Below are 23,403 nucleotides of genomic sequence, written 5' to 3'. Positions count from 1 at the left end.
ACTGGTTAACTAGGTTAACTTGAGGATTTTTACTGGTTAACTAGGTTAACTAGGTTACTGGTTAACTAGGTTAACTTTTTTCTTTGAAACACATGTAGTGTGGTCCTTTATCTTGTAGCCTGCATTTTTGGGGTGAGAAGTCACTGTTATCCTTTCTTATTATGTGATGAGTATCACATATATGTATAAAACTTTTCTGTATTCTTCTTAGTTTCTTCTTTTGGTTATTTAAGCAATCTTCCCTTTTATCTTCAGCAGTTTTATTGTAATGTGCTTGGGAATTATTTTTTTATTTCCATAATTTTTATTATAAGACTGACGCGCTGCCTACTGCACTAAGAAGGCACGTGCTGGAGTGATAGCACAGCGGGTAGGGCATTTGCCTTGCATGTGGCCGACCCGGGTTCGATTCCTCTGTCCCTCTCAGAGAGCTACTGAGAGTATCTCACCCACACATAGAGCTTGGCAAGCTACCTGTGGCGTATTTGATATGCCAAAAACAGTAACAACAAGTCTCACAATGGAGACATTACTGGTGCCGCTCAAGCAAATCGATGAACAACAGGATGACAGTGACAGTGATAATTTTTATTATAGCACTGTGGCAGCAGTTATTCATAGTTGATTTTTAGACATACAGTATTGCATCAGTGATCCCACCACCAGTGCCAATTTCCCTCCACCAATGTTCCCAGGGTCTCTCTGTATCCCCCCCAGCCTGCCCTCTTGACAGGTCCCTTCCTAAGTTTGGCTGTTAAAGTTTGGGTCTCTTGATTTCAGTGTTGTTGACTCTGTGGTTTGGGGATTTGCCTCTGTCCTTCCTTTGTACCACCATTGTACCTGGCTCCCCCCGTCCTGCCCCCTGTTGCTTCTCATCTGTCTCTTCTCTCCCTCCCTTCCACTCTTTCTTCCCTTCTCCTTTGGGAATTATTTTAAAAATTTTTATTGTTTGAAGGTTTGCTCAACTTCCTAGATCTGTGATAGATTTTGCTCTATATTGGTACTTTCTCAGGATTTATTTTTTCAAAAAAATTTTTTCAGCTCATTCTTTCATCTTCCAAAATTACGGTTACATTTATATATTTTTTTCTTTTTTGGGTCACACCCAGCAATGCACAGGAGTTACTCCTGGCTCATACACTCAGGAATTACTCCTGGGAGTGCTTGGGTGACCACATGGGATGCTGGGAATTGAACTCGGGTCGGCCGCGTGCAAGGCAAACGCCCTACCCGCTGTGCTATCTCTCCAGCCCCCAGTTACATTTATATTGGATCACTTGATATTATCAATCTTTCCAGGGATTCGGTCTCTTTTTTATTTAATTCAAATAATATATATCACCCTGTCTTAATTTCACAGATCTTATGCGGGCCCAGTCTGCTACTTGACTACCTGCTCCTAGTAACCCCTGCTACTTTACCCAATGAATTTTAAAGATACTGTATTTTTCAGTTTTGTATTTTCATTTAGTTCTTTTTGAATATTCTTATATGTCTCCTCAGCTACCCTCCTATTTTCATTCCTTTATCTATATTTATCATAAAATTCTAGTTAGCTACTTCCAGTGATGTGGTCACATAGGTTTGCCAAGTCTCTATGTCCCCTCTGCACGTGGATAGTCTTCATTACAGTTTATGCATCATATATAAGAGAGCGATGAATGCTCCCCCCAGCTGTACGCAGAGCTTACTCCTGACTCTGTGCTCAGGGATTACCCCCTGGTGGTGCCTGTGTTCACCTTTGCAGTCAGCGCCGGCAGGAAGCAGAATTTTTTGTTCAACAGGGCTCTGATGCTTTCTAAAAGGCTTGCTGCTCCCACCCGCACTGGTCTCGTCTATTCCACTTTGCCCTTCACCAACCTGCGTGCAGCCATTCTGTTCCCCCCCTGTTTCTCAGGCAAGACACACGCTCTCACCTGTTCCTTGAGAGCAGCCATCCCCAACCCCCTACATAAAAGACCCTCCTACTTCCTGTGTTTTTGCCTATTTTGCTGATCCTATTTAGTTTTTCCTAAGTCCTTCTCTGTCTTGCTGGAGCGATAGTGCAGCGGGTAGGGCGTTCGCCTTGCACGCGGCTGACCTGAGTTTGATTGCTCTGCCCCCCTCGGAGAGCCTGGCAAGCTGCCGAGAGTATCTTGCCCGCATGGCAGAGCCTGGCAAGCTACCCGTGGCGTATTCGATATGCCAGACACAGTAACAACAAGTCTCACAATGGAGACGTTACTGGTGCCCGCTCGAGTAAATCGATGAATACGGCATGACAGTGACAATGGCTATTTATAATACTACCCAGAGACTTTCCAAACTGATCCAGAAAGGACTCCTCACAAAACCAGTGTAGAATCTCTTAGGATGCTGTCAAAACTCCTTGGATCCTGATGAAAATGGTCTGGGAGTGAAAAAGAGCCTCTTGGATGTTCTAGGATCTGCTGACCTTCCAGGACGTGTCTGTGGACTTCACCCCGGAGGAGTGGGGACAGCTGGCCCCTGCTCATCGGGATCTGTACCGGGAGGTGATGCTGGAGAACTACGGGAACCTAGTCTCAGTGGGTAAGGATGGGCTCAGCCTGTGCCCCCAAAGCAGCCACATGCAGGAGAATCATTCATTTTTTTTTTGGGGGGGGGTCACACCCGGCAATGCTCAGGGGTTACTCCTGGTTCTGCACTCAGGAATCACTCCTGGCGGTGCTCAGGGGATCATATAGGATGCTGGGAATCGAACCCGGGTCGGCCACATGCAAGGCAAACGCCCTACCCACTGTGCTATCACTCCAGCCCCCGAGGAGAATCATTCTTTTAAAGTGAATAAGTGCTGTGACTCCCAGGGAGCTTGTCCTTGGGTTCCGGATTTAGAGAGGTCTCATTCCTTTGAAAAACCAAAACCAAGCCCAGGATTATCTAATTCTCCCTCCTCGGGGGAACAGCTTTCCCCTTGGAGCAGGACGAAAGCCAAGCTGTGGTGCCCCTTTTCAGTTTTAGAGACTCGAAGTCACCAGTGTCCAGAACTAAATTCCTATGATTGCTCTTAGACCTTACCCTGAACATTCATACTCCTTTTCCCCCCCTTTAATTTCTTAAGCACCATATCCACTCTCCAAACCAACTGTGATTTCCCAGCTGGAGAAAGGAGAAGAGCCATGGGTGACCGAGGAAGGAGGCCCGGGAGACCCCAGTGCAGGTGAGATCCGAGCAGAGCACCTTCCTTTGAGCCCAGAGTGTCCCGCGTCTTCCCAGACTGGGGGAGACTGAGGTCACTGGAGGTGGCTTACACTAGGCATGAGTTTGCCTTCCCTGCCACCACCCCTCCACCTGCCCAGAAGTCTATCTGGAATCACAGAGGGAAGGAAAGTCCTGAGAGGGGAGGGAAGAAAAGAGAGAGACAGAGACAGAGATAGAGAGACACAGAGACACAGAGAGAGAGGGAGGACGGGAGGGAGGGAGAGGGGGAGAGGGGAGAGGAGAGACTGACCCAGTCTGTTACCAGTCCAGTGAGCAGTGATTTACAGAGCTTCTCACCTATTTTTATTATTCGTTACTTTCTACATATCTTTAATTTACTCTTTTTCTATTTCCATACTTCACCAACTTTCACTTTGCAATCCTAGCTTCCATTCTGCCTTTTTTTTTTTTCTTTTTGGGTCACACCCGGCGATGCTCAGGGGTTACTCCTGGCTCTGCACTCAGGAATTACCCCTGGCGGTGCTCAGGGGACCATATGGGATGCTGGGAATTGAACCCGGGTCGGCCGCGTGCAAGGCAAACACCCTACCTGCTGTGCTATTGCTCCAGCCCCCCATTCTGCCTCTCTTTATAACTCGTGTCTTAATTTTTTGTAACAACTAATTTATGAAAATCCCTGCAAGTCCTTTACCAAAATCTCATGGTCTTTAACTATCTCCTTAACTGCGTTTCATTAAGAAATATGTTAAACATTCAGAAAAGAACAGAGAGCCATGGGGCTAGAGAGGACATTTGCCTTGCACACAGCTGACCTGGATTTGATCCGTGGCATCCCATATAGTTCCCTGAGCACTTCCAGGAGTGATCCCTGAATGCAGTGTCAGAAGTAACCCTCAAGCACCACTGGGTGTAGCTCCCTGGGAAAAAAATCAAAAGAAAAAGAGAAAGTTACAAAGACCTTGAAACAAATTTCTCTTTTGCTTCCACTTAGATTAAGAAATCAAATGGAATTCAGGTTATTTCCTTTGAATCGATAAACCGTAATCAATGTATCCATTTTCCTGCTTATAGGAAAATTATATTATCCTAGGGGTTACTAAGATGCTGTGGCAATTTTCAGCATATGACTTCTTATGGACACATCTTGTGCAAGTGTTTTTATAAGATACTTGGTAGGAGAAAGTTGTTGGGTCCTGGAGTTTTAGCACCAATTTGTGCACTTCTATCAACAGGTTCCAAAATTTGGGAAGTTCCAAAAATCAAAAGTTTCGAGTTTCAAAAATTCAGTGATAGGGGGCTGGAGAGATAGCACAGCGGGTAGGGCGTTTGCCTTGCACGAGGCCGACCCGGGTTCAAATCCCAGCATCCCATATGGTCCCCTGAGCACGGCCAGGGGTAATTCCTGAGTGCAGAGCCAGGAGTAACCCCTGTGCATCGCCAGGTGTGACCCAAAAAGCAAAAAAAAAAAAAAAAATTCAGTGATAGAAAAATTGAAATGGATTATAAAAGGAGTATGAATGTTCAGGGTAAGGTCTAAAAGCAATCATGGGAATTTATCTATCTCAATCCTTGGTATTATCAAACTTGATATTAAAAAAAATAATAATAATGCAAGTTGGAGAGATAAGAGTGTTCGCCAGTCATGCGGCTGACCCAGGTTCTATCCCTGGTACCCCGTATGGGCCCCTGAGCTCAGGTTAAGTCCTGAAGCAACACTAGGTGTGACTCCCCCCCAAAATGAAACAAACGCGGTTCAGGAGCTTGTCTCGAATTTGGCCAGTCGTGGTTTGATCCCAGCCATTGCATAAGAACCATCAGAAGTGACACCTGAACACCAACAGGTGTGGCCCACACCTCTCCCTCACGTTAGTTGGGTAAATATGGTATTGTGTTATTCCTTATATTTTCCTGAGACTAAGAAGAAGGAAGCGGCAAGCTACTGAAAGTATGGAACCCGCATGGCAGAGCCTGGCAAGCTACCCGTGGCGTATTGGATATGCCCAAAACAGTAACAATAAGTCTCAATGAGAGACGTTACTGGTACCCGCTCGAACAAATCGATGAGCAATGGGATGACAGTGACAGTGACAATGAAGAAGAAGGAACATATGTCCCCCCACCCTCCACCCCACTGGTCTGTCTTCTCCAGGCCTTAGGACTGTTCCTGCTGTTCCTGGCAATACTCACCGCTGGATGGTTCCGTGGTAGGGCCTGTCTCTGTGACGATGCTTGGGCGCAGTGGGGCCACCAGGGGGCCGTGCCGTGCTGGGAATGAAGCTCAGGCCTTATGCATGCCTTTGCTGGCTTCTATTTTTTTTTTTTTTTTGCTTTTTGGGTCACACCCAGCGATGCACAAGGGTTACTCCTGGCTCTGCACTCAAGAATTACCTTTGGCAGTGCTCAGGGGACCATATGGGATGCTGGGAATCGAACCCGGATCAGCCAAGTGCAAGGCAAACGCCCTATCCGCTGTGCTATTGCTCCAGCCCCCTTTGCTGGCTTCTAAGAACATGTTTTTCACTTACTAACCATCCCACCAGGATTCTTATGAAAAGTACTGTATATAATCCATTTCAATTTTTCTATCACTGTCTATCATTTATATTAAGGACTTACAGGGAAAATGTAGCACCCTGTACTTTTAAATATTTCCTTTTCATATTTAGATTTATTTACCTGGAATTTATCTTACATGTGGTATGAGCTGAGGATCTAGTTTAACTTTTTCACATCTAGGAAACTTTTTTTAATAGTTAATGCCATTCTGTCCCCTGAAAGATTTTCTTTTACATTAGGGTTTATTTCTGGACTATTTTGTTTCTGTTTATTTCTCCATATAATAATGCTCGGTGTGTTAGTTACTATATTTCAGTTGTGTTAATTACTATATTTCATGTGATATTTCAATTCTGGTAGAAGTAATGCTCTCATCTGTTTTTCAGAATAGACCTGGGTAGTCTTAGCTTCTTACTTTACCATATGAGTTATATGTTTATGTTTTAAAAAATTCTGTGCATGTTGTTTTTGTTTTGTTTGCTCCATCTCAAAGACCTTTGATTTTATGGCTGTTGTATACTTTTTAAAGTATACATTGCTGGGGCCAGAGTGATAGCACAGAGGGTAGGGCATTTGCCTTGCACGCAGCTGACCTGGGTTCAATCCCCAGCATCCCATATGGTCCCCCAAAACACCACCAGGAGTAATTCCTGAGTGCAGAGCCAGGCGTAACCCCTGAGCAATGCTAGGTGTGACCAAAAAGCAAAGAAAAAAACCCCAACCCCCCCAAAAAAAAATAAAGTATACATTGCTTTTTATACTCTGTTTGTTTGGGGGCCACACCTACATTGCTCGGGGATTACTCTAGCTCTGCACTCAGGAATTACTCCTGCCGGTGATCGGGGGACCATGTGGGATGCCAGTGATCGAACCCAGGTTGGCCACATGCAAGGCATGTGCCTTAACTGCTGTAATATCACTCTCGCCCCTGCTTTTTATTCTTTTCAAAATTAGTTTTTCTATTTGTATGTAATAATACGTTTTGCTTTATACATTGATCACATAACCAGCCACTTTGTTTCACAGTTGTTAATATTAATATTTTGAGCATTCCACGGGATTTCTCACTTTAAGCTTTTCATACTGAAAAGAATAATAAAAGCTACCATTGAAACACTTAACAATAAAAGCTACAGTCTTTTCCTGCCTTGGATTAAACATCAAAGTGACCCTATACATTCTCCAGGCTCTTCTTCTTTTAATAAAACAATACTTTTGTGCCATACTAGACTTGTGTCAGAGTTAAACCTTCTCTGCTTCCCTAGTTTGAGCCCACTTCAGGCTTGGAAACTGAATTGAGGAATCGTACAAATGACTCTCCTCCATCCTTCCCTCTTTAGGACGAGAACCAGGGGCCTGTATATCATGGGCTTTATTTTTCCTCTTTTCATCTAGAATTTGAACTTGGTAGTAATAATTATTCTCTGTGTTTACCAAAAATTGTATAAGGGACTGGAGAGATAGTACAGTGGGTATGGCACTTACCTTGCACTTACCTGGGTTTACTCCCTGGCACTACATATAGTCTGCCAAACACCACTAGCATGATCCCTGAGCACAGAGAAAGGAGAAAGCCCTAAGCACCACTAGGAGTAGCCCAAAAGGCAAATTAATGATATCTTCCAATAATATAGAGTTGTCAATTGAAATATTGGTAGCAGTATAATGTTATTAACAAGAAAACAAGCTCAGTGGTAGAGCCCTTGCTTTGCATGTCTGACACCCTGAGTTCTATCCTTGGCACTGCAAGTAAAAGGAGGAAAGTTGTGCCTAAATGTAAAAACCAGTCATGTATTAAAGATTAAAGGATATTCTCATAGAGCATGGTTATAGTGACGACATAGCAGTCTTTTTTTTATCTCTGGGACCTTCCCTCAGAGAAGACATATTATAGCATAACTATCACTATCACTGTCATCCCATTGCTCATCGATTTGCTCAAGGGGGGCCCAGCAACATCTCCATTGTGAGACTTATTGTTATTGTTTTTGGCATATCAAATATACCACGGGTAGCTTGCCATTTAGTATTATTATAATAGGACTAAAATGCTCAAATTTTACTTTGCAAAATCACAATTTTATCCTGTTTACTATGTTTGAATTTACTTTCCAATACATCTCCAGGCTGTATATAACAAAAAAAATAATGTCTGTGTATTTTATATCATAGTTAGATAAATGTCAGTTCAGTACTCACTATAAGAGTTGAGTTTTCGGGGCTGGAGAGATAGCACAGCGAGCGGGTAGGGCGTTTGCCTTGCACGCGGCTGACCCAGGTTCAAATCCCAGCATCCCATATGGTCCCTTGAGCCCGGCCAGGGATAATTCCTGAGTGCAGAGCCAGGAGTAACCCCTGTGCATCGCCAGGTGTAACCCAAAAAGGAAAAAAAAAAAGAGTTGAGTTTTCAAAGCAAAATAAATGTGACTCATTTGCATTTCCCCCATTTCTTTCAGACTTGAAGAGTAAAAGAGAAACCAGTGCATCAGCAGCAAAAAATGGCATTTCACAGGAGCAGTTATACCGTGGCATAATAATGGAAAGATTCATGAGGGATGATGTCATTTATTCAACTTTGAGAAAAATGTCCAAATATGAGTTAGAACAGCATGAGGAAACTCATGGACGAGACACAGAACAACCCATCTTGACTCACAGCACGAGAGGTCACGAAACAAACACATTCGGGGAAAATACTGTGAATGTAAATGTTATCGATAGGAAGCACCACAAATGTAACACAGCTAGAAAGAGAAACAAATACAAGTCAGATCTGATCACTCCTCCAACAAATTGCATAAGAACAAAAACCTATGAATGTAATATTTGTGAAAAAACCTTCAAACAACCCATTCACCTTACTGAACACATGAGAATCCATACCGGTGAGAAGCCTTTCAGGTGTGAGGTATGCGGAAGGGCCTTCAGTCAAAGCGCGTCCCTCACTACACACCAGAGAATCCATACTGGCGAGAAACCTTTTGAATGTGAAGAATGTGGGAAAGCCTTCAGACACCGCTCCTCTCTTAATCAACACCATAGAACTCACACTGGGGAGAAGCCATATGTCTGTGACAAATGTCAGAAAGCTTTTAGCCAGAACATTAGCTTGATCCAACATTTGAGAACTCATTCTGGAGAAAAACCTTTCACATGCAGTGAATGTGGGAAAACCTTTAGACAGATCAGACACCTTAGTGAACATATCCGAATCCATACTGGGGAGAAACCCTACGCTTGCACCGCATGCTGTAAAACCTTCAGCCACAGAGCATATCTGACACATCACCAGAGAATCCATACTGGGGAGAGACCCTACAAATGTAAGGAATGTGGGAAAGCTTTTAGGCAGAGGATACACCTTAGCAACCATAAAACTGTTCATACGGGAGTGAAAGCCTATGAATGTGACCGTTGTGGGAAAGCCTACAGGCATGATTCGTCCTTTAAGAAGCATCAGAGACACCACACTGGAGAAAAACCATATGAATGTAACGAATGTGGAAAATCCTTTAGCTATAATTCATCACTTAGTCGCCACCATGAAATACACAGGAGGGATGCCTTCCAAAATAATGTCAAGATAGATTATTCAACATGAAAGTGAAAACCAATTCTAATGGGGATTTTATGCTTTAAAATTTCAGAACTCTAGATTTGAGGGATGGACATATTGTATAATTAAACACTCCGTTGTGTAAATAAATACCCATCGATTACTCTAGTAACATCTCTATACAAAGTACTTAATAAAAAAGGATATTCCTTGCAATTAAGTGAAGCAATGTGGAAATTTCACTTTTTTTCCTGTTTTCATAGTAAATTAGTTTTTGTGTAAGTTCACTGACTAGAATTTGGGGGACTACAGTTTAAAATTTCACTGCCCAATTTTTTTAATTAATTAATTAATTAATTAATTTTTTTGTTTTTTTGGGTCACACCTGGCGATGCACAGGGGTTACTCCTGGCTCTTCACTCAGGAATTACCCCTGGCGGTGCTCAGGGGACCATATGGGATGCTGGAATTAGAACCCGGGTCGGTCGCGTGCAAGGCAAACGCCCTACCCATTGTGCTATCGCTCCAGCCCCAATTTATTTTTTTTAATGAATCACCATGTGGAAAGTTACAAAGCTTTCAGGTTTAAGTCTCAGTTATATAATGCTCAAACACCCATCCCTTCACCAGTGCACATATTCCACCACCAAGAATTACAGTATACCTCCCCCCAATCCCTCACCTCCACAGCCCCCCACCCGGCCTGTGTAACTGATAAATTTCACTTTACTTTCACTTTACTTTGATTACATTCAATATTTCAACAAAAAACTCACTATTATTGTTTGGAGTTTCTCCCCCCAAAGTCGGACCTGCTGAAAAGGAAGCATTTGATAATTTGTTTTTTATTGCTGAAAATGAAGAGATATGAGGTCGAGTGGCCACAATAGCAGCCACACGGTTTTGGATTTCTATATTTTAGTATTTTAGTAACTAAGTCCAGAGAAATTTCTGCCAGAAATTGCATCATTGCAAGCTTGTACCTCTCTGCCACTTTATATTCCACATATGAGTGCGATCTTTCTATGTCTGTCTCTTTCTTTTTGACTCATTTCACTCAACATGACACTTTCCATGTTGATCACTTACATGCAAATTTCATGACTTCATCTTTTCTGACAGCTGCATAGTATTCGATTGTGTAGATGCACCAAAGTTTCTTTAACCAGTCATCTGTTTTGGGGCACTCTGGTTTTTTTCAGATTGTGGCTATTGTAAACAGTGCTGCAATGAACATAGAAATGCAGATGTCATTTCTACTATACCTTTTTGCCTCTCTGAGGTATATTCTCAGGAGTGGTATTGCTGGGTCAAATGGAAGCTCAATTTCTAATTTTTTGAGTATCGACCATATTGTTTTCCAATATGGGTTGAACCAGTAGGCATTCCCACCAGCAGTGAAGGAGAGTCCCTTTCTCCCCACATCCACGCCAACATTGGTTGCTTTTGTTTTTTAGGATGTGGGCCAGTCTCTGTGGTGTGAGAAGATATCTCATTGTTGTTTTGATCTGCATCTCCCTGATGATTAGTGATGTTGAACATTTTCTCATGTGTATCTCAGCCATTCGGATTTCTTCTTTGGGAAAGTTTCTGTTCATTTCATCACCCCATTTTTTGATCGGGTCGGCAGTTTTCTTGTGGAGTTCAACCAGTGCATTGTATATCCTTGATATAAACCTTTTATCGGATGGGTACTGCATAAATATCCTTTCCCATTCTGTAGATTGTCTTTGTATTTTGGTCACTGTTTCTTTTGAGGTGCAGAAGCTTCTTAGTTTGAGATAGTCCCATTTATTTATCTCTTTTCACTTGCTTGGCCAGTGGCGTGTCAGCTTTGAAGATACCGTTGGCTTCAATATCGTGGAGGGTTTTTCCGGCCTTATCTTCAATGTACCATAGGGATTCTGGTCTGATGTTGAGGTCTTTAATCCATTTTGATTTGACTTTTGTACATGGTGATAGGTAGAGGTCTAAGCCCATTTTTTTGCATGTAACTGTCCAATTTTGCCAGCACAATTTGTTAAACATGCTTTCCTTGCTCCACTTCACATTTCTTGCTCCCTTATCAAAGATCAGATGATCATATATTTGGGGGTGCGTGTCAGAGTATTCAACCCTGTTTCATTGGTGTGCAGCTCTGCCTTTGTTCCAGTACCATGCTGTTTTAATTACTACCGCTTTGTTGGGGAGGTTGATTCCTCCCATTTTCTTTTTCCCAAGAATTGCTTTAGCTATTCGTGGGGGCTTATTGTTCCATATGAATTTCAGGAGCGCTTGCTCCATTTCTTTGAAGAATGTCAAGGGCATCGTTATAGGGATCACATTGAATTTGTACAATGCTTTGGGGAGTATTGCCATTTTGACAATATTAATTCTTCCAATCCATGAGCAGGGGATATCTTTCCATTTCCTCGTGTCCTCTTTTATTTCCTGATCACTGCCCAATTTTTAAAAATCAAAACTTTTTATAGTTTGCTTAAGGTTGACCTTGTGACCACTCACTACTTTCGGATTAGATGAAAGGACTAGGGCTGGATCGATAGCATAGCAGGTAGGGCGTTTGCTTTGCACGCAGCCAACCCGAGTTCGATTCCTCCGTCCCTCTCGGAGAGCCCGGCAAGCTACCAAGAGTATCTCGCTTGCACGGCAGAGTCTGGCAAGCTACCCGTGGCATATTTGGTAACAAGTCTCACAGTGGAGACGTTACTGGTGCCCACTTGAGCAAACCTATAAGCAACGGGATGACAGTGATACAAAACTTTTTAATGAGGAAAACTTTCACATGGCACAAATTTTAGAAAAAACAACAGTGGTACCAGGGAGGTGATTCAATGTGCCGGAGTGCTTGCTTTGATTTGAGGGGGCCAGGTTCAGTCTCTGGCCCCACATGGTTCCTCAAGCTCTGAGCCAGCTTCAGGCCCAACACAATAAACTAAAGGCATTATAATATAAAACCTCTGCCCCTCCCGGAGAGCCCAGCAAACTACCAAGAGTATACCACCCACACGGCAGAGCCTGGCAAGCTACTCGTGGCGTGTTCGATATGCCCAAAACAGTAACAACAAGTCTCACAATGGAGACGTTACTCAGAAGACAACCATAAAAGTGAAAAGCCCCCTCACCAAAGTGTACCCTAAAATCGTCTGTTTTCCCTAGCCCTGGGGATCAAATCGTGTATGCAGGACCTGCACTCTTATTACTAAACCATATTTCAGTCCTCAGGCAATCATTTTTAATGACTAACTTTTGTGCCCTCTCTTGTTTCCATAGTACAACAAGTAGAGTGTTTGCCTTGCATGCGGCCGACCCAGTTTCAATCCCCGGCATCCCATACGGTCCCCCAAGCACCACCAGGAGTAACTTCTGAGTGCAGAGCCAGGAGTAAGCCCTGAGCATTGCTGGGTGTGACCCAAAAAGTAAAAACAAAACAAAACAAAACCAAAAACCCCACCCCATTACAAATCATGGAGACCATGGCTGCCAGTGTGACCTATTTAAGAATTCCATTAGCCCAAAGACATCATTTTCTCTTCACAGTTGTGCAATGCCACTTTTGTTATGAATAAAGTTACCAAAGACAAAACTACAAAGGAAGGGAAAGAAATGACTTTTTTTAAATTGAGTCACCATGAGATACAGTTACAAAGCTTTTATATTTGAGTTTCAGTCATACAATGATAGAACACCCATCCCTTAAACAGTGCACATTCTCCATCACCAATGTCCCCAGTATACTACCCCTCCCTTTCTAACCCGCACCCTGCCTCTATGGCGACAGTTTCCCCCAAACTCTCTCTCCACTTTGGGGCATTATGGTTTGCAATATAGATACTAAGAGGCTATCGTGTTTGGTCCTTTATCTACTTTCAGCACACATCTCCCATCCCGAACAATTTCTCCAACCATCATTGACTTAGCGATCCCTTCTCTGTTCCAACTGCCTTCTCCCCCAGCTCATGAGACTGACTTCCAACTATGGAGCGGTATTCCTGGCCCTTGTGTCTACTGTCCTTAGGTGTCAGTCTCATATTACGTTATTTTATATTTCACAAATGAGTGCAGTCATTCTATGTCTGTCCCTTTCTTTCTGACTCATTTCACTTAGCATGATACGCTCCATGACCATCCACTTATAAGCATATTTCATAACTTCATCTTTCCTAACAGCTGCATATATATTCCATTATGCAGATGTACCAAAGTTTCTTTAACCAGTCATCTGTTCTCGGGCACTCGGGTTGTTTCCAGATTCTGGCTATTGTGAATAGTGCTGCAATGAATATATAGGTGCAGATGTCATTTCTACTGTGCTTTTTTGCACCCTTGGGATTTATTCCTGGAAGTGGTATTGCAAGGTCATATGGAAGCTCAATTTCTAGTTTTTGAAGGAATGCCCATATTATTTTCCAAAAAGGCTGGACCAGTAGGCATTCCCATCCACAGTGAAAGAATGTCCCTTTTCCCCAAATTCATGCCAACACCGGTTGCTTTTGTTCTTTTGAATGTGTGCCAGTCTCTGCGGTGTGAGATGATATCTCATTGTTGTTTTGATTTGCATCTCCCTGATGATTAGTGATGTAGAGCATTTTTCTTCATGTGCCTTTTGGCCATTTGTATTTCTTTTCTGAGGAAGCTTCTGTTCATTTCTTCTTTCTATTTATAGATGGGTTGGAGGTTTTTTCTTATACAATTAATTCTACTAGTGTCTTATGTATCCTGGTATTATCCTGATGCCCTTATCAGATGGGTAGTCTTTCCCATTCCATAGGCTCTCTCTGTATTTTGGTCACTGTTTCTTTTGAGGTGCATAAGCTTCTTAGTTTAATATAGTCCCATTTGTTTATATTTGTTTCCACTTGCTTGGTCAGTTGTTTCATCCTTAAAGATGCTTTTAGCAAGAGCTGACTTTCACAAGAGACAGGTTGGTGATGTTTGAGGTGGGAATTTTTAAGAATATTATTGATCACTTTTCTAGTTCTGCTCTAATTAATCTAATGATGAATCTGCCTAATTATGAATGATAAATGATGAATCTGCTTAATTATACCTTTATTCTATATTTCAGATATTAGTTGTTATAATCATTAGAGGTTGATTTAAAAGTAAGCAAATTTGGGGTCAGAGTGATAGTACAGCTGGCAGGATTTTTGCCTTGCATGTGGTTGACCCCGAGTTTGATCCATGCCACCCAAATGATTAGGTCCCGAGCTCTGGCAGGAGTAAGCTCTGAACACCGCTGGGTGTGGCCCTCAAACCAAAGTAAGCAACGGTTTTAAAAACAAACAAACAAACAAAAAGCCACTGACAAGACAAGCATCCCTGGAAAGCGAGTGGGCGGTTGCTCACAGAATCTGCGAACAGAAGACCTGGCCCTGAACTGGCAAAGGTCAGAGGCATCGGGAAAGAGACATGCCAATTCCTCCCTCTCTGAACACTGACTTGGGCATGGCTGGGAGGGCCAGGCAGAGGGGGCGATCCTAGGGCAGGGGAGGGCGCGGTTCCGCCTGGGATAAACCCGGGCTTGCTGCGGATGCGGCAAGGAGCGCAGCTATTGGCGCCTCGGCCCCGCCCCGCAGAGGCGGATCCCCGGGAGGCGGAGCGTGGCGGCCACCAGGCGGCGCCGCTGAGGCTTCTGGGCCTCTCGGGGCGCGCGGGAGCTGCTCCCCGGCTTCCTCCGGTCCGCCTTTCCCGCTCCTTGCCCCCCCCCCCCCCCACCGCCCCCTTGCTCCTTTTCTCTCTTCTGCTTCCCCGGGTCGGGCGAGGATCACCGCAGCTCTCCAGGCGGCGGAGGCGTGCCCGAGGCTAGGAGGAAGCCGGCCAGTGGGGGTGGCCGGCCGAGAGGCGGCACTTTTGGAAACAAAGGTTCCGGGCCGCGAGGTTCGCGGGCCCTGCCAGCTGCCCCCCTGCCCCGCTGTCCCCCAGCCCCCGGTCCCGCTGTCCCCCGGCCCCCCGGTCCCGCTGCCCCCAGGTCCCCCGCCGCGCAGCCCCTCTTTCCCCCCTGCCCCGGTTCTCCTCTACCCTGCTGACCCCCGCCCCGCCCCCCCGGCCCCGCTGCCACCCCTCACCCCGTTGCCCTGCTGTCCTCTGCACCCCCCCGCCCCGCTGCCACCTCCCCACCCCGTTGCCCTGCTGTCCCCCGCTCCCCAGCCCTTCTGCCCCCAGCCCACGGGCGGCAAGTGGACCTCGCGGGCCAGGTACTCTCTCCCACGCCGTGTACTGGCCTGGGGTGTCCACCCGCCCCCCCCCCCAGGCCAGCGACCCCTCGCTGCAGTCCCCAGCCTCTCCTGGACCCCATCAGAGTTTCTGCGAGACCCTGCTATGGGGGGGGGGGGGGTATTTGTTTTCTGTTTTAGAGCCATACCTGGTGGTGCTCAGAGCCCACAACTGCCGTTGAGTTCAGGGATCACGCCTGGAGGGACTTGGGGACCTTATGGGGTTCGGGGATCGAACCCGAGTCGGCTGCGTGCACGGTGCAAGGCAAGCACCCCATCTGATGACTATCACTTCTCCCGGACCTTGGTTACTTTCGAACCTTTCACTTTCAGGGAACATGAAGAAGTCGTGGATAATTTGCCTCGTGGAGAGAGGCCAGCCGTTCCCGAGGATCTGGAGTGGACTGCCCCCGCCTGTGCCCTGCGAGGGATTGGTCAGGTGAGAAGCGACCAGAGGACCCCGTCGGGCTGCCCACCTGGCTTCCACCGTCAGACCTGACTTTCTGGAGCTGCTTTCTCCTCCCAGCCTCTCATTTCAGCATCCTTCTACCTTTCTTTGGGAGCAGGAAGAGCCAGGTGAGTGGACATTTCCTCTCTCCTAAAATCTAATGTTTGTCAAAAACATAGATACACTATCTCATCCCTTCCCTGGGAAAAGGAAGGAAGACCGAGAAGAGGACCGCATCTTTTGACTGCTAATATGTGAGCTCTGTTTCAATCCCTCAGTTGTTTGGATAGCTAGTAGAGTTCCCAGGAATACTCCGAATTGTATTTTATTTTTTTACTTGTTTTGTTTGGTGGCCAACTCAGCCTTGGTCAGGATTTGCTCCTGGGTCTGTGCTCTGGGATCACTCCTGTTGGGCTCCAGGGACCGTGGAAGATGCCAGGATCTAACCTGAGTCAGCTGCATGCAAGGCAAACCCCCACCTGCTTACTATCATCCAGCTCCTGAGTTTTAAAAGTGGCTCAAGAAAACTAAGAACTTTCCCAAAAGTACTTGTAAGGCTAGTAGCAAATTAAATGCTGTTGAATGAATGAGGACCAGGTTTGGAATTCAGATCAGTATGACCTGCAGATTCTTGGTTCTATGTCTGTTTCCCAAACATCTTATTCATGTATTATTATTGCTGTACCTATGTCCTACTTATATTATTATTCCTATAGACTTAACTTTTCTACTTATATTTGTTTAAAAACCAAAATTGTCCTAAAACACCCTCATACTTTTTATTCTAAGATGTTTCTAAAAACAGTTTACATGGTTCCTGTTACCATATAAAATCATCTTGAATAAAAAAGATAGAAACTGCAATTTGGATGATAGTGCACTGCGTGCTCCAGAATGGTATGAATATTCTACTTGTTTTCTACACAATGTTGAGGTCATGATAACCCTAAGCAGGTAAATGAAACACCTTAGAGAAATACAAAGAAAATTATATGTGGAATTATTTATCTAAGAAAGAAAATACACTGGAGTGGGTATTTTATTTTATCTTTTTTTTGCTTTTTTGGGTCATACCCAGCGATGCTCATGCACTCAGGAATTACCTCTGGTGGTGCTCGGGGAACCATATGTGATGCTGGGAATCGAACCTGGGTCGGCCGAGTGCAAGGCAAATGCCCTACCCACTGTGCCATCGCTCCAGCCGCTGGAGTGGGTATTTTAGATTCACATGTGCTGCCTGTACTTTCCTATGCAGAAAAACTCATACCTTTCTGGAGTTTAGCTCTCCGTGGTGGATTTCATACACACAGATGAAATTATCTAAGTCCTGTAGTGCTGTCCTGTAGAAATATTTTTGCCTTCTCATATATTTGCTAGCAATATGTGGCTACTGAGTGCTTGCACCTTGACTGATGCAATGGAGAAAATGAATTTTAAATTCCCTACATTTTAATTATTTTAAATACCTTACATGTGGCCAGTGACTATATATTATATAGCCCAGGTCTAGCTATTTGAAACAAGATTTTCAAGATAAATTGATGGGGATTGAATCCCCTCACTGGAGGAAACAAACAAACAAACCCAGGTACACATGTTGTTTGTCATTTAAGTTTCTTCAGTGGAGGCTAAAGATTACCCAACCTTCAGGTATTTCCTAGCTCATATAAAATTACTTATTTTGAAATCATTTTAGGCACATTTTCCCATTTTTGTTATTGTTGTGTCTCCCAAGCAGTGCTCAGGTGCTGGCAGCTTCTGGTGACAGTAACCAGGCTGGTCATGTGTGATGAGATGCTGCCATATGGATTTTTTTTTTCTTGGTTTAACATTGTCTAGGGCATATTCAGGGCAGTTTGGAAAAATTGAAGAGTGGTGGGGCCGGAGTGATAGCACCGCGGGTAGGGCGTTTGCCTTGCATGCGGCCGACCCGGGTTCGATCCCCGGCATCCCATATGGTCCCCCAAGTACCGCCAGGAGTAATTCCTGAGTGCAGAGCCAGGAGTAACCCCTGAGCATCGCCGGTGTGACCCAAAAAGCAAAAAAAAAAAAAAAAAAAAAAAAAAAATTGAAGAGTGGTGTATTAACAATGACTACTTTGGTTACTAACGTAGGAGATTCTCCTTAATTGAAAATGAATGTGGAAGTGATAATTCTATTTCTTTCTTTCTTTGGATTTTGGACCACACTCAGTGTCACCCAGGTGCTATTTCTGGCTTTTTGCTCAGAAATGATCCCAGCAGTGTTTAAGGGTCCCTGTATGGTGCCCAGGATTCAAACCAGGACTGGCCACAGGCAAGGCCTTAACCTCCCTAAAGCTTTTAGTTTAGAAGTGTTATTATGTCTGTAATTTACTTTGAAATTGTTAATTGTCCCCGGCCCTTCCACCCGCCTCACTCCTCCAAAAACAGAGGAAACTCATAGGACAGAAGATAATAATTGCATCAATAGTATATCTACTTAGCACATACATTGGTGTTTATTATTTATATCTATGTTTGAAGATTTTCACTGTAGAAAAATTTTTTTCTTCTTGGGTCACACCCAGCAATGCACAGGGGTTATTCCCAGTTCTGCACTCAGGAATTACCCCTGGTGGTGCTCAGGGGACCATATGGGATGCTGGGAATCGAACCCAGGTCGGCTGCATGCAAGGCAATCGCCCTACCCGCTGTGCTATCGCTCCAGCCCCCATTGTAAACATTTTTAAAACTGTACCTGTTCAGCAGTGAGTTACTGGGCGTGCAGTACTTGCCTCCGGTCTAATACAGCAGCACTGAACGGGGGGCCATGATGGATGAGGTGGAGGAATCTCCGCAGTTCTGGCAGGGCAGGTCCGGCGGAGCAGCATAGCAGCAATAAAACAAGAACATTGTTGCTGTTGTTAAAACAAAACCAAATTATTTAAAATAATAAGAAAACAAAAATTTCTCTCCAGCTGGAAAAAATACTGAATAATTTTCATTAATATTTGTAGCAAATGCAGGTATAGTTTAATAGTGCTATTGACAGAGTCTATTTAGCTTTTTGGGTCACACCCAGCGATGCTCAGGGATTTCTCCTGGCCCTGCACTCAGGAATTACTCCTGGCGGTGCTTGGGGGATCATATGGGATGCTGGGGGTTGAAGCCGGGTGCATGCAAAGCAAACATTCTACCCGCTGTATTATCATTCCAGCCCCTGTTAACAGAGTCGTTGTTTGGGATAAACACCTGGCGGTGCTCAGGCTTGTCCCGGGCTCTTCTCTCAGGGACCACTCCTGGCAGGGCTCAGAGAACCATAGGGGTTACGCCGATCAGACCCAGATCCGCCTGCCTTACCCACTGTATTATCACTGCGGATCACTTTGAATGACAGATACTTTTTTTTTTTTTTTAATTTTATTTATTTTTAATTAGAGAATCACCGTGAGGGTACAGTTACAGATTTATACACTTTTGTGCTTATACTTCCCTCATACAAAGTTCGGGAACCCATCCCTTCACCAGTGCCCATTCTCCACCACCCGTAAACCCAGCATCCCTCCCACCCTCCCCAATCCCATCTCCCCCCCACCCCACCCTGCCACTGTGGCAAGGCATTCCCTTCTGTCCTCTCTAATTAGCTGTTGTGGTTTGCAATAAAGGTGTTCAGTGGCCGCTGTGCTCAGTCTCTAGCCCTCATTCAGCTCGCAACTCCCTTCCCCCACATGGCCTTCGACTACAATGTAGTTGGTGATCGCTTCTCTGAGTTGACCTTTCCCCGGAACGTGAGGCCAGCCTCGAAGCCATGGAGGATGACAGATACTTTTGATGGTAAGGTAATTTCTTGTGGAGGAAGAGAATTAACGTAGAGGAAAATACCGATATCTGTAATGTTAGAATCATTCATGAAGTTAGTAAGGATCAATTAAGACTCACCAAGAAGAACCTTTTCTTCTGTTTCTCTCCTATATCTCAAGTCTGAAAAACAGCTAATTTCTGGGCTTGCTGTGAATCTCCTCTCATTATACTGCATGTTGTTACTTCGTGTATAAGCAGATCTATTTGTGTCGGCCTATAAGTGGCCTTTGAATTTGATGTCCTTTGTTCTTGAGAAGCATTTAAAAGAAGTCATGATAGAAACTGACTTTCTCAGGAACCATTTGTAATTGAGGGGTATTTTCCGAGTCAGGAAACTTTTATTCTGCCAGAGAGATAGTACAGGGCTTAAGAAGCTTGCCTTGGGGCTGGAGCAAAAGCACAACAGGTAGGGTGTTAAAAAAAGAAGCTTGCCTTGCACGTGGCTGGCTCTGGTTCAGTCCTCAGCACAACCTAGGGTCCCCGATATAATAATAATAATAATAATAATAGAGCCTAGTATTGTATATTGTCCCATGTATACTACAACCCAATACAATTGGTATAAATATGCCTCTTTAAATTCTATAAATAAATTATTAGTCATGATTCTCTTTATTTCATTGGAATTTCAAGGTGATTTTAATAAGAAAATTTTATTTGGGGAACTGAAATGATAGTACAGCAGGTAGGACTTTGCCTTGCACGTGGCCAACCCTGGTTCAATCTACAGCAACTCATATGGTCCCCCAAGTTCCGTCAGGAGTAATCTCTGAGTGCAGAGCCAGGAGTCAAGCCCTGAGCATCTCTAGATGTGATCCCAAACCCCCCCCCCCAGACTTTTATTTTCCTTTTGAGAATGCATTTCTTTAACCTGATCTCTGTGGCCCTCACCCAACCCAGAGCTGTGCCATGGCAGAGACCGGAGAAGAGGAGGCCGTGTCAGCCGAGGCGTCAGGGTTCTCTGACTTGAGTGACTCAGAATTCCTCGAGTGTCTGGACCAGGAAAATAACCAAGAAGCGAGTCCTCCACCTAGCAACCCAGGCCCTTCCGCTGAACTCCCGGTCAAGGGTGACCCAGGTGGGCGTTTACCAACACGCAAGAGAGAATTGGATGTCTCCTCACCCCTGGAGCGCCTCCACCTTAACTATTTGTACGTCACAGACCTGTGTGCTCAGAGCTGGTGTGAACAGCAAATGGTCTATGGGAAGGAGCTCCCCGAGGTCTCCACACCAGAGCAGGCGGCCGCCAAGGACGCGGGCGCCAGCATCCACCTGGCCAGAGAGCTGGAAGTTCACGACCTTGTGAACGTGGCCATCACCGCTAGAGAAGACGCGTGGGCAGTTAAGTTCCTGAACCTCCTGGCCATGATTCCGGCCCTGCAGTCGGAAGGGCGCGTCCGAGAGTTCCCGGTGTTCGGGGAAGTGGAGGGGGTGCTGCTGGTGGGCGTCGTGGACGAGCTGCACTACACCGGCAAGGGGGAGCTGGAGCTGGCCGAGCTGAAGACGCGCAGGCGCCCCGCGCCCCCTCGGGAAGCGCAGAAAAAAAAAGACTTTCTTCAGGTCAGCCTATACAAATGCATCTTCGATGCCATGGTCCGAGGGAAGGTGACCGCCGCCAGCCTCATCCGCCACGCAGACCTGCGTCCAGAAAGGCCCCTGGGGCCCGCGGTGCTGCGGCACGCCCGGCAGGGAGGCATCTCCGTGCGGTCCCTGGGCGACCTCATGGAGCTGGGCTTCTTAGCCCTGACGCTGTCCGACCTCCCCGCCATCGACAGCTTGAAAGTCGAGTATGTCCACCAAGAGACGGCCTGCGTGCTGGGCACAGAGGTCGTGCCCTATGAGGAGGAGGAGGTGCGAGGCCAGGTGCGGCACGCCCTGGCCTATTGGACGGGCCAGCGAGACCCTCGAGGGGTAGACGTGGAGGAGGCCTGGAAGTGCCGCACGTGCAGTTACGCGGACATCTGTGAGTGGAGGAAGCGGGGTGGGATGCTCAGCGTCACACCGGAGCCCCGAGCCAAGAAGAACAGATGAAACAGGACATGCACGCATCAGGCTGGAAGCGGGCCGGCCCCGAGCTCGCCTTTCACTTAGAGTATTCTTGTTCTGGTTCTTTTTATGCTCTTTCCACCCCTGACCAAGCAAATCAAGGACCGAGACACCCGGGTGAATGGGAGAGACTTGGGAGTCTACTGTCCCAGGTGCTGCACTGCGGATTATTCAGAAGACGCGTCGTGGTTGGGGAGAAAGAATCCTTCAGCCATCGTGACTGTCCTAAGAAGATTCTTCAGTTTCTGAGAAATCTCTTTTCTACTTTCCTCAAAGTTTTAAAAAATATTTTATATAATAAAATGAATGGATGGTCATTGAACCTAGTCATTTGAACTGATCTTTGTTTTTTTTTTTAAACTCAGTCATTCAAATGTCACCACTCTACATAGTTGTGTCTACAGCATCCTAATCCTTTGTGTACATGAAAGTATTTCTGAGGTAGAACTGATGGGCTGAGCAGACTAAAATATTCAGCATGGTAAATGTGTTCAGATAAAGAAGGAAAAATGAAGCAAGAACTGAAAGTCAAAAGCATTAGTTATGAAAAAGTAAAACACAAAATAGCATGTAAGATTCACACACTGTGATTCGGTTACACCCTGTCTAGGTAGATGTTAAGATCTTGTTCTAATAGGAAATGTGAACTTGATGATATTCTAGGGTTCTTCTACATAGTAAAACCTAAACATAAAAAGTACCTAGGTGCCCACAATCTTAATAGTAGATGATGTGGTGTAGTAGCCAGACAAATAACTCAAGGAATGCAATGATGTGGATTAATTCTAAGCAGAACTGTGAAAACTTTTCACTTTTGTAAAGTGAAAGACCATAGTGGAAAGGAATATTTACTGAAATGTCACCTAAGAGGTTAGGAAAAGGATATGGAAGGTACCATCACCTGGAAAGCAAAGGCTTGTTTATAGAGACACTAACAGGTAAACTTGTACAAGTAGATAGAGGGGAGAAATGGCAGAATTTCTGTATTGGAAGGCCAAGAGTCAGCAGAACATGGAAAATACTGTTCATAGAAATCCATGTTATACGTAAACTGGTAAGACCTGAACATACATAGGAGGTAATAGTAGGTTATCTCTGGAGGCTTCTGAATTATATACATTTGGGGGACATTATGTGTCTTTTAAAAACTCTCCCCATCTACTCAGTATTATATGTCAGACACTGAGCTCAGCACCTCTTAAATAATGAAATCTGTGTGTTCATTATTTCTGATGAGGGAACTGAGAACTTAGTAGAGTTATTATATAACTTATTCCAAATCTTAGAGCTTGGAAGTGGCAGACACCAGCCAGATGTTCAACTTTAGTGCTATGTGCTATGTAACCTCTATGCTATGAATTTTTTTCCTTCGTTTAAATCTAGTGTTTTTCTAAACATAGGAAATTTGGAATCAAAAATAGAACACTGAACATTTAGAGATAAACAGTCTTAAGCTGATCATCTTCAAGGAAACAACTTGCTTCTGTAGCATCATTTCAGTTGTACTAGAAGACTTGTGAAGGGAGAAAAAGAAAATCTGTTCCAGAGCCAGAGAGACCCTTCAGTGGGCTACACAGCATACAC

General features: G+C 44.8%; 2 protein-coding genes across 9 annotated transcripts in view; both read left to right on the top strand.

Moving 5' to 3' along the window:
* LOC101549484 (zinc finger protein 69 homolog) overlaps window positions 1–9,559 on the top strand; it is a 28,865-nt gene extending 19,306 nt beyond the window's left edge. For both annotated transcript variants that reach the window (XM_055139583.1, XM_055139582.1), the window contains exons 4-6: window positions 2,424–2,550; window positions 3,080–3,178; window positions 8,193–9,559. In XM_055139583.1, the coding sequence (XP_054995558.1) occupies window positions 2,424–2,550; window positions 3,080–3,178; window positions 8,193–9,337 (1,371 nt within the window). In that variant the 3' untranslated portion in view covers window positions 9,338–9,559. The remainder of the gene's footprint in view (window positions 1–2,423; window positions 2,551–3,079; window positions 3,179–8,192) is intronic.
* Window positions 9,560–15,013: 5,454 nt separating this feature from the next.
* Window positions 15,014–22,141, top strand: EXO5 (exonuclease 5). Of its 7 annotated transcripts, XM_055139358.1 has the most exons (6): window positions 15,014–15,486; window positions 15,838–16,080; window positions 19,130–19,301; window positions 19,727–19,746; window positions 20,674–20,851; window positions 20,936–22,141. In XM_055139358.1, exons 4-6 carry the CDS (start codon window positions 19,744–19,746, stop codon window positions 21,802–21,804), a joined length of 1,050 nt encoding a protein of 349 aa, XP_054995333.1. In that variant the 5' UTR covers window positions 15,014–15,486; window positions 15,838–16,080; window positions 19,130–19,301; window positions 19,727–19,743; the 3' UTR covers window positions 21,805–22,141. The 7 variants fall into 7 exon arrangements, with proteins under 7 accessions (XP_054995333.1, XP_054995327.1, XP_054995328.1 ...); XM_055139352.1 differs by having other exon boundaries at window positions 15,016–15,486; window positions 20,674–22,141; XM_055139354.1 differs by having other exon boundaries at window positions 15,021–15,169; window positions 20,674–22,141.
* The last annotated feature ends 1,262 nt before the right edge of the window (window positions 22,142–23,403 follow it).

Source organism: Sorex araneus, chromosome 5 (genome assembly GCF_027595985.1).
Source record: "Sorex araneus isolate mSorAra2 chromosome 5, mSorAra2.pri, whole genome shotgun sequence".
Classification (NCBI taxonomy): domain Eukaryota; kingdom Metazoa; phylum Chordata; class Mammalia; order Eulipotyphla; family Soricidae; genus Sorex; species Sorex araneus.
Note: the sequence above shows the minus strand (reverse complement) of the source record. Positions and strands in the feature narration are given on the sequence as shown.